General features: G+C 45.8%; 1 protein-coding gene across 1 annotated transcript; it reads left to right on the top strand.

The window, feature by feature from the left end:
• Nucleotides 1-9150: 9150 nt before the first annotated feature.
• Nucleotides 9151-9872, top strand: ASCL2 (achaete-scute family bHLH transcription factor 2). Its single transcript, XM_032771003.2, has one exon. It carries the CDS (start codon nt 9151-9153, stop codon nt 9868-9870), a length of 720 nt encoding a protein of 239 aa, XP_032626894.1. The 3' UTR covers nt 9871-9872.
• Nucleotides 9873-11210: the final 1338 nt, after the last annotated feature.

The raw sequence follows: 11210 nt of genomic DNA, 5'->3' as shown, positions 1-11210 counted from the left end.
CGAGCCGCTGCGTGACCGGCAGCCCTAGGGCGCCCCCCGGGTCAGTGAGCGCCGCTGCAGCCCGGCAGCCCAGGGCGCCCGCCACCCCGGGTGTCAGGCGAAGCCGCCGCCGCAGCCCTGGCAGCCCAGGGGCGCCCCCCCGGGTTCAGGGCTGCCGCCGCGACCCGGCAGCTCAGGCGCCCCCCCCAGGGTCAGCGAGCCGCCACCGCAGCCGGCAGCCCAGGGCACCCCCCCCCGGGGCAGCGACGCCGCCACCGCAGGCCCGGCAGCCAGGGTGCCCCCGGTCAGGAGCCCACCGCCACAAGCCGCGCAGCCCAGGGCGCCCCCCCCCGGGGTCAGGGACGCTGAGACCGCGCCGCGGCTGGCAGCGAATTGTCCTGCGCCTAGGGCGACCCAGAAACCTAGGCTGGTCCTGCATAAAGGGACAAGACTCCACCACTTCCCTTGGAGTTCATTACAATGGTTAAATCACCTCGGTGTTAAACTGTTGTGACTAATTTCTAACTCGAATTTGTCTAGCTTCATCTTACAGATATTGGTTCTTTGTTATGCCTCTCTATGCCCCTTTAGCTCACTCAGCTTAGCCCATGATCATCCCAGTGGCCATGCTGGGGTGAACAGAACCAAAGACAGGTTGGGGAAGTCCTTCCCCTGGGAGGGGATGGGCAAGGACGTTGCCAAGTATGTCTGGTCTTGTGAGGTGTGCCAAAGAGTGGGAAAGCCCCAAGACCAGGTCAAGGCCCCTCTCCAGCCACTTCCCATAATTGAGGTCCCATTTCAGCGAGTAGCTATGGATATTCTGGGTCCTTTCCCAAGAAAGACACCCAGAGGGAAGAAGTACATACTGACTTTCGTGATTTGCTTTTGTGGGGGCAGAGGCATCACCCCAAATGAGTTATTTTGCTGCCAGTGGGAACAACCACTACTTATGGAGCCAACATGAGTTGAAACTCTTAGGCTTCCTTTCAGGAGTGAAAACAAAGGAGAAAAATAATTTCATGGTAATTATTAGATGCTCTGTATGCAGAACTGCAGGCAGCCAAATAACCAGTGCATTGTTTCTTCAAAATACTTTCTCCTTGCTGTAGAAACTAGCCCCAAAATGTGACAGAATTATAGAGGGTGCTGGCTCTGGCTCAACCCAGTCAGTCTTTCACCTACTGCCTATAATATGGTTATATTCCCTTTAGAACTTGCTTGTAAATAAAAAGTACCACATTGTAAATCACCCAACTCTGACCTCACCAAAACACACACAAGCTAAATTAATTAGAGCAAGCCCTCCTTCACCCATCACAATTACCTGAGAACAAAAACACAAAGAAACCCCACAGCCAAAGTCTGCATTCTTTGGCTCATCAGAAGGATGCATTGTGAAGGCTGATTAACATGCATATAACATACACATAATCAAAGCTAAAATAAACTTTTAAACCCAGGCTGTCTCTTTTCAGGAAGGGAAGGAGGAGAGCGAAGGGGGAGGGCATTGCATTTGCCAAGCTTAAAATTCAAGATGTGACTCTGCAGTGAATGGAAACAAAGTTTGCCTGTAGCTGTCTTAAAAGAAACAAAACCAAAGAGAAACCACAAAACCTCCAAAAGGATTTTTTTTTAAATTTCCAAAACGTGTCTTAGAAACCCTAAACTAAGTCTCAGGCATTTTCAAATGAATTTAAAATGAGTAAGAAGGGTGCTAGGGAAATGACTAAATGCCTCATCAACTTCACAGACCATAATCTGTGGAACAAAAAAAGTGTTTCTCAATCGCTCTTCTTTTTTGTAATTAAAAAAACCACTAAACTTTGTTTTTGGCTGAAATCATAAAGGACAAATATATAATCAGAAAAAAGCCCCCCTCCCAACCACAAGAACACAAGCACCTGTTAAAATATATAAACTTTCAAGTAACATTAAGGTTACAAATGTAATTGCTCAAAAGTCAAGAAATGCAAATGATAGACTTGAAAGCACAATTTTAACTCTGCTCCCTCGAAAGACTGCACCATGAAATATAGGCTTCAATACTACAACACTTATGCATGTTTTTAACTCTGAGCATGATGACAGTCCCACTAACAGCATGCATTACATTCGATTCCTGAACACTTTAACTAATGTCTCATCGCCATAGTCCAGTACATTGTTACTGATGTCATGTCAGGTTGTACACCGCTTAGTAACTCAAATAATTCTCATGCAAGTGATCCCCGCTGAAGTGAACTGGATTACTCTGGGGAGCTTGTATTACATGAAGACTGGGTCTCCTATGTGCTCCCATAATACAAATAATAATGGTCAGGTCATTGCAAGCCTGGTTCCCCATGATCTCTTCCCCAGCATGTTGCCATTTGCACTCGTGCAAAATGATGTGGTGGCGTTATGCATTCACAATTATTCAAGGGAGTTGTATTATAAGAATATACTGTATTTTATTATTTATTGTTTTACTTTATCTTACATTGCAGTGCAAAGGATTTATTTTTCATAAAACAACTTTATAAAGAGATTTAAAATTGAAAAGTTTCAGAGCACTGGAAGTACTTTCTTAAAGGTACTGTGAACCTAACTTCACTACTATAAGAATGTGTACTGAATTTACTTGTACCCACGTAGGTCCAAATCCTGCAAAGACTTACACATCTATTTAACTTTACCTACTGTGAGCAATACGATTGAGGTCAATGGATCTACTTGTGTGTAGAGCTAAGCACTAACGTTAGGATTTGCATGATTTGGGCCTAACGTTGCCTGATCTTCCTTAACACTCTATTTACTGACTTTTAAATATATACATTCTTAATGTTAATTTCCCTGTGGAAACCTAAAAAATCTAGAGTTATTAATTTTAATATACAAGGCTCTCTTTTGCAGAGTGCAGAAGAAAGGACCTTCCTCTTTGCTAAGGAGCTAAAAGTTTTTAATACATGCTCTGTGTTTGCATTGAAATACACTTTAAAAGAAAACTTTGCTATACTGCAAACTTTTCTATGCAGATACTAGCTATAAAGCTACTTAGTACTGCAGCTCCCTACATTAGCAAAAATTATTTACAGCATGCTAGGAGCTTTGCAAACGTGTAAGAGAACAGGTCTCTGCTCCAAACAGCTTGGTCTAAGGGACTGATCCTGAAAACACTTAGCACATGAGTAACTTTACAAATGCAAGTAAATCCACTGAAGTCAGTTGGACTATTGATGAGAAAGGCTAAGATTTTGTCAGGGTTATTTTTAGTAAAAGTCAGGGACAGGTCACAGGCAATAAATAAACATTCACAGAAGCTGTGACCTGTCCGTGACTTTTACTGCTGCAGCTCTATGATTTCTTCTGCCACCCTGATGGCTGGAAGCTGTGGTGTTCCCCTTCTGCCCAGGGCAGCTGGAAGCTGCAGGGTGGGGACCATCCACCAACAGTAGCTGACAGCTGCAGAGTTACCATATTCCCCAAAGAGAAAATAGGACACCCCCACAGCCACTTGCCCAAGGCGTCCTTCCTCCTCGTGTGAGGCTGTTGACCATCCTCAGGAGTCTGTTGCCTCTTGCTGGAACCTTGCAGGGGGGGCCCCTGTCCCCGCAACCCTGCCAGGGCCCCGCTGGCTGCCAGCTGGAGTTCCCGCACTTCCTGGGGCTGAAGCAGAGAATGTCACGGAGATCTCTGGAAGTCACAGATGATGTGACTTCCATGACCTCTGTGACATAAACGTAGCCTAACTTATATAAGTAAGTTACTCATATGTGTTAGCATTTGCAAGATTGGGCTGTAAGTGGGCGCTGTTCACTTGGCCCACAGTACCCAATCTCTTAAACACAAGTGATATTTCTTTCATTGGTTCTTCAAGATGCATGGAATGGCCATAAGTGGCCACCGAATTTGGGTGCTGAACCTGACACAGCTTGCCTCCTATTGTCAGAAATGCTGAGCATTGGCAGCTACAACTGACAGATTGCTGGTGCTTAGCAATTCCAAAGCTCGAGCACAGGGTGTGTCAGATTCAGCATCCAAATCCAGTGGCCACTTTTGAAGCATTTGGCCTAGATGTCCATAATGCCTATGAATACCCCTTTGTAGGATGTATTAGTGAATAGTTAACAGAGGATGTGAAAGAAAATATGTTTTTTTCACAGCTGGGTTCTGGAGTCCTGGTGTATAACTACAGTTCTTAAGTACTACTGCAATACAAATCATAAATAATAATGAAGCCATATACAGAACAAGATACCATTATTATTTTTACTATGGCAGTGTCTAGGAGCCCTGTGTGTGGACTAGGGACTCCACACTACTAGCAACTGCACAAACACAGAACAAAGATGGTCTCTGACCTGCAGATCCTACAACGTACATTGCATAATATCTTGCATATGTCATGTATCCGAGCATGTTGTAAATAAAGAAATACATGTAAGGGACACAAGTGGGAAAGATGGCATTGGAATGACAGTATGTGAAAACTGTGGCCTGATTCCCCACTGCCTTACACTTCTTTATGTTTTTTTTTTTACCCCTCTGTCAAACGGGTATAAAATGCTGCTGCTGTGATTTGGCAGCATTGTGCACCCACTTTACACAGGTGTGACTGAAGACATAAGCTGTGAGGCAGTGGCAAATCAGGAACCTAAGTCAACTTTAGAATGTGCCTCCCTAAGATTTTCAGGCTAGTGTGTCAGGGTAAAGAAAGATACATTTCAATATCTGGCTCCTTCACAATTCTCCTTAACCCCCCTCCCATCTTCCTTTCCCCCTCAAAAAAACTTCACAGCAAATATTTATAGATGTATATCCCACAAACATTATGCTCCAGAGAGCACATCCAAACTCTACTATAAAACAATTCTGAGTACCTTTCTACAGCAAATAAAAGGCCTACCCAAAACAATAGAACCCAGTATTGAATTCTGTCACTCCAACTCTGGCAAACAGCTGGAAAACAAAATAAGCGCTGTGTCATGCTAGGAAGGTCAACAACAAGAGTGAGTTTGGACCAGTGAGGAAAGCAATGTTCATAGTTTTACACGGACGGTGTTCAGATACTACAATGATGGATAGCAGAACAACCCCTAAAACAGGTGAGCACAGGGCTGCCCAGAGGATTCAAGGGGCCTGGGGCAAAGCAATTTCGGGGGCCCCTTCCATAAAAAAAAGTTGCAATGCTATAAAATACTATATTCCCATGGGGGCCCCTGTGGGGTCTGGGGCCTGGGGCAAATTGCCCTACTTTCCCCCCCCCCCCCAGGCGGCCCTGGGTGAGCACTGTCCCAATGAAATCATCTCCCATGTGCCTAAACCTAGGGACCATTAATTCAAGCATCCCAACTCAGTTGCTGTGACGGCATATGGAGAAAGCTCTATGAGACAGCTAGGAACCAGACAGACAGCATCTAAGCAATTCCCATAGAAGTCAATGTAAAAAGCTCCCATAAATTTCAGTGGGCTTTCTATCATGCTCAGAAGGCCTTACGCTCAAAGTCAGCACCTGAATTGCCACTGAAAACCATTGCAGTTGTCAAACAGGTGCAACATGTTCGCTGCATCTAACACTGGCAAACAGGCAGAAGAATTTTGTGCCAGCTTTCACTTGTTCCGAGTGGTCTTTAAGCGTAGTTCCATCTAGATCACATTGCAGTAATCCAATCTGGAAGGTAAAGGCAAGGATTAACATGGCCAGGTGCAGATCTGAAAAAAGTCTGAAGTAGTTAGCCTCATATACATGTTAAAAGTACATTGCCACCTGTAGTTCTATAAGTAAATGAGGTACCAACAGGATCGCCAAATTGTGAATCTCTTGGACAAAGAGGCACATTCCAGTAATGGGAACAGAAACATCACTGATCTCTCTTCTGGATTCTCCTCCCAAAGAACTAGCACCCTCTATGTTTTCTGAACTAAACAGGGATCATACTGCTAGTGTTTCTAATCATTCACAGGTAAATGATGGAAGACCTAATCTCAAACACTGCTTTTTTAACGTGGACCTTAATGTAGGCCCTTTCCATGCAGGTCAGCAAAAGCTATAAACTGGTTTTCTTGCAACTGCATTGAATCAGGTTTCCATGGCCTGTGAGATGGAAGTGTAGTGCTCACATCTCTATCAAGCAAAACATTCTGGTGACATCACAAAGAGGGAAGCAGACACTATACATGATTATTGTGAAATGGAATAAAGTTACTTATCTAGTTCTATTAATGAGTATACACTAATTATTTAAAATTCCTTATTCTCAACCAGTGGAAGCTAGGATTGGGAAAAAAAATGCTTTTAAGTACTATGTTTTAAACCAGAACAGAAAAGTTTCTCCACAAAAGTCACTTACTGTATTAGAGAGTTATTAGCATACTAATTTTAACTTTTTGAATTCTTCTCCTTTAAGATCATATTTTTTAGACATTGCAGGAAATAATGATCTTTCTGAAATTTGCCAAGCTGCCAATGTCGGAGCTTGGATTGAGGCTACTGGGTTTTACTTATGTAACTTCAGTACAAAAAAATTAAAATATTAAGACTGTTTTGAGAGAAAGCATGCATATATGGGAAAAGAAGGAAGAGAGAGAGATGAGAGAGGGGAGTCACTGCCTTCTACCCTGAAGGCTTTCCCCTTCATCCAAAACTATCACAATTCTTAGATAATGTTTTCACCTCTTAGCTCAGCCACTGCTATTTGCTTTCCCCTTCATTTCAGGGCCCAATTCAAAATCACTTACCCCTTCCATCCTTTTGCTCCAACATAGCTCATGAAGGTTCTTTTATATATAATGCATTTCCTTTGATGTATGACTCAAGCATCTTAATTTATCCTCAGCCCTGTGAGGTAGTTTCTATTCTCTCTCTCTCTCTCTCTCTCTCTCTGTTTTAAAGGGGGAATAGAAGCACAGAGAAATTAAGTGATTTGCTCAAGATCTCAGTCTGTGGAAGAGCTGGAGACAGAACTATGATCTCCTCTCTTCCAGTCCAGTTCCCTAAACATAAAATTATTGTCTCTGTTATAGACTACTTGTCTAGTCTTCTATCCCTCTGCACAATCTTGACACTGATAGTGCAATGAACTTCTCGTCATAAGCTCCAATGAACCTAGAAATGCTTTTCTTTAGCTCTATTTTATCAGCTCCACCTCTTAATTTCAGCTCTCTGAAATCATCTTTCCCCTCTTGCCCTTTCTTCCAATCACTTACACATATGCTTAACTTGAAGTCAAAAGGGATTACTGCCAAGTCTAATGTTAAGCAGGAGCATAGGTCTTTGCACTGCCAGGGACTTCGTTTTTCTCTCCCTGCATACTTTATTTCTGAAACTATCATGCAATTCTGAAAAATGTGTCTTGTGGGAGATACAGTTGATTATACAGCATATGAGTTCAATATGCAATTTGTTTATATAACTGCCATATCATAAATTTCTTAAGTTATGTATAGAAAATAAGTTCTATTGTATCATTTTAATGCTGCAAAACATTTTGAGGGATACACTTTGTTATAACTACTGTATGGTAGCTTATCATAGCTATACCATTACATAGGTTATCAATGTATTATGAATACAAAAGGTTCTATTGTATCATTTAAATCTGTCTGCCAAGCATGTTGGGAAAATATAGTTGATTCAATAGAAACACTTACTAAACAGACAGAGCTAGCATATGCGATGATCAAGGCTGAGTGTCAAACAGTATTGCCAGTTCTCACAATTTTATTCTAAGTCTAGCAATATTTGGATTTTGCAAGATCTAGTCTTAGAGAATGAGAATCTCAGTAGTCATTAAAAAATGGTTTCTAGCCTTCATGGTTGCAGAGAAAAGCTTGAAAACATAAAGTGCAGACACCTGAAAAGCTCAGAAACTAGATGCAAAAGACAAAAAGAAATAAAAAAGTGTTTAAAATAATTTCTCATGATTTTCATTGTTAATATTTAAGATTATCTGAGGGCTGCCGCATGATTTCCCAGTGCTTAGGGTTGGCAATACAGTCTAACTTCCATGACCACCTCTTCTTTTCCTCATACCTTTTTCAAATTTCTTCTGAGCTGACATTTTCCGCACTTGGTCTCAGGCCAAAGGTGATGTTTGAGTGGAAAGTTTGTATAGGACAATTAATCAGGTAACATGTTACAGACAGTGTTGGTTGTTCTGCAAACACGGGTATACAAAATAATCTTATATTGTAGCATTTAAATTTACACAGCTCGTGGGGAGGGCAGGGGGTTTATTATGAAACTGCTGCAAAACAAGAGTGTGTTGTAAAAACAACATTGTTGTGTACAGAAAATAAAGCTGTGGTTCATTGTGTTCATATCTGTGGCTCAGCAGCGCATGTTTCTGGCAAGGACGGTGAGAGAGATTTAAGTGCTTCGCAGTCCTGAGGCTCACAGTGCAGGTGGAGTGTGGTGGAAGTAAGGGAATGAGTCCCTTCATGGGCGGGGTGGAGTTGAGAGTGAGGGAAGGTCTTCCCCTGTTTCTCTCTCCAGGGCAACAGCGCGGGAGAGAGATACGCGCCACTCAGTTCAAGCGTGCAGGGGCAGAAGAAAAGGAAGGTCCACCTCTGTGCCTGCTGCTCACAGGTGCAAGAGCTGGAGCTTTCCTAGGCCCCAAGCTGGCAGCATTCGGATGCAAATAAGGCGGAGCGCGTGCTCCTCTCTGGGGGGAGGGATTGTTTATGGAACCTCCGCCGGGAGCCACGCGCCGGGCGTACGAAGCTGCCAAGCGAATTCCCCATTGGGTGGGAGGAGGCTCGGGAGCAGTGAGGGGAGGCGGGGGGGGCTGTTGTGTGTGTGGCGCGCGTCGCGTCGCGTGCTGTTCCCGGGGGCTCGCGAGCGGCGGCAGCAGCAGCGCGTGTTGATAAGGGGCAGCGCTGGGAGGAACCTGCTGCAGAGGCGCATTGACAGCGCGCAAGGGAGCAAGGCTGGAAAGAAGAGGAGGGGGTGGGTTATTGAAGCACCAACGGCTTGGGTTGTGGCTGAGCTGGGCAGCGCCCGGCTCCACGCGCTGGGCACGCTCCCACTGTTTGCAATTAGGGAGGAGGAGAAAATATTTGGTAGGGTTTTTTTCCTCCTCCTCCCAAAAAAACTATTTTTGCAAGTTTTTTTTTCTTGCAAACTTTCCCCCACTTGCAGCCCTGCCCCGGTCACCTGCCCCCCAGAGGCTGAGGTAGGGTAGATGCCCCAAGATGAACGGTGGGCCAATAGCAGCTGCCATGCAACAGCCTTGCCCAAGTTTTCCCTTGCACGGATGCGGCGCCGGTTCCTTGGGGATGACGTTCCAGCCGATGCCAGGTGCAGTCTCCTCCTCGGTGCAGCAGCAGCTGGTGGCCGCTAAGGGCCCGGCTCAGAACCCCAGCTCGTCCGCGGCGCGCTGCAAAGGCTCCAAGCGGCGCTCCGGCTCGCCGGAGCTGCTGCGCTGCAAAAGGCGCCTGGCTTTTCCGGGGCTGGCAGGGCAGCCGCAGCCGGCGGGAGGAGCCGCGGCCGTGGCCCGGCGCAACGAGCGCGAGAGGAACCGGGTGAAGCTGGTGAACCTGGGTTTCCAGACCCTGCGCCAGCACGTGCCCAACGGCGCCGCCAGCAAGAAGATGAGCAAGGTGGAGACGCTGCGCTCGGCCGTGGAGTACATCCGAGCCCTGCAGCAGCTGCTGGACGAGCACGACGCCGTCAGCGCCGCCTTCCACGACGGCCTCCTGCCTCCCGCGCGGGCCGTCCCCGGCGGCGGCTGCTCTTACTCCTCCGCGTCGCCCTCCTTCGCCTCCTCTTCCTCCTCTGGCGGCCGGGAGGGCAGCTCCGTGCCGGGGTCCCCGCACTCGGCTTATTCCTCGGATGAGAGCGGCTACGAGGGGGCGCTGAGCCCCGAGGAGCGGGACCTGCTGGACTTCACTAGCTGGATCGGGAGCTACTGACCTCCGCCGCGTCCCCTCCCCGCAGGTAAAGCGATCGGTATGTGTCCTACCGTGTACCCCCCCCCCCCCCCCCCCCCCAGCATTGCAATAGGTGCAGCCCTACGCAGTNATGCATCTTGTATCTTTGTTTGCTCCCTGGCTGAATCCGTAGCATTGCTGGGAAGCTTTTAGACAGCTGCCGTGCCCCACCCCAGAGCTGGCAGCATTTCAGTGCTAGGGGAGCGATTTCCCCCCCCCCCGCCCCAGCATTGCAATAGGTGCAGCCCTACGCAGTTGCAAGGATCAATTGCCCTACACTGGTCAGTTGCACTGGCTGAATGATCTAATTTAGCTATTGGGTTGCATTGCCAAAAATAGAAAAAGTTTCCTCGCAAAAGTGAATGAACTTGGCCTTTCAGACATCTCCGTTAACAGGGAAACAGGGAAAACGTTGGAGTCAAGTTTAATCAAATGCAGTCCTTGAGGTCTACTGCATGAAAAAACTTACCCCCAACTTTTAGGTCCCAGGTGAGTCACCACTGGGAATAGCTGCAACCTGAATAAGACATCTGGTTGGTTTTGAAAACGGGGGTGGAGTAGAGAATAAAAACTTTCAGATTTGAGTGGCAAAAACTCAAAATAAATGAGGAAACTTAATTTATAGCAGTCATTTTCGGAGGGAAGGATAGAGTGGAGAGGCTACATGGGCATGTGGGGCAAGTTCTGCTTGTACTTTATAAGGACAATAAATTACTGGCACATCGTTTTGTGGAAGAGATTTAAACTGCACGGATATTGATTAGTGTAGACATGTGGCCAGGGAGGAAGCTATGCATCTCCCCCAGGAGCTGGGCAGAGTCTGTTAGTCACATGCTGCAGTGCTAATGGCCCTTTTCTCTTTTTCTTTGTAGCAGCCTTGAAAACAGAGATGTGCAGGACCTCAGTACCTCATTGTCCTTGATGCCTATTATGATGCAGCAGAAGAGCAAAACGGACTCTTCTTACTACAACATGTTTTCTACCTTCAAGGAGCCCTATTGTCAAGGTCTTTAAAGGACTGGGCTTTGGAACCTACCTAGCAGGGTTCCTACTTGGAACAAAAGACTGTGGCTCTTAATTTTTTTTTAAAGTGCAATTATATAAATAGATTATAGGGACCAGTTTCTTTAACTGCTGTTGTACAGGAGTTTATGGTGCCCTCCAAGGCTTTAATTGCCAGTGAAATGGTTTGGTATACTCATGTTTCAAGTGATAAATTGAAATCTACTAGGCTTCCAACTTTTAACAGGTGTACTTCTTTTTTATTTGGGAGGGGTGAAAAATTAACATTTGATGCTTCCTTTTTCTGAGCGGGGAGGGAA

This window comes from Chelonoidis abingdonii, chromosome 4 (genome assembly GCF_003597395.2).
Source record: "Chelonoidis abingdonii isolate Lonesome George chromosome 4, CheloAbing_2.0, whole genome shotgun sequence".
Taxonomy (NCBI): Eukaryota; Metazoa; Chordata; order Testudines; family Testudinidae; genus Chelonoidis; species Chelonoidis abingdonii.
The sequence above is the reverse complement of the archived record's forward strand: the minus strand, read 5'-3'. Positions and strand labels throughout refer to the sequence as shown.

Excerpts from the sequence above, each read along its gene's own strand:
- ASCL2 (XM_032771003.2), top strand. The coding sequence starts at position 9,151 with ATGAACGGTGGGCCAATAGCAGCTGCCATGCAACAGCCTTGCCCAAGT.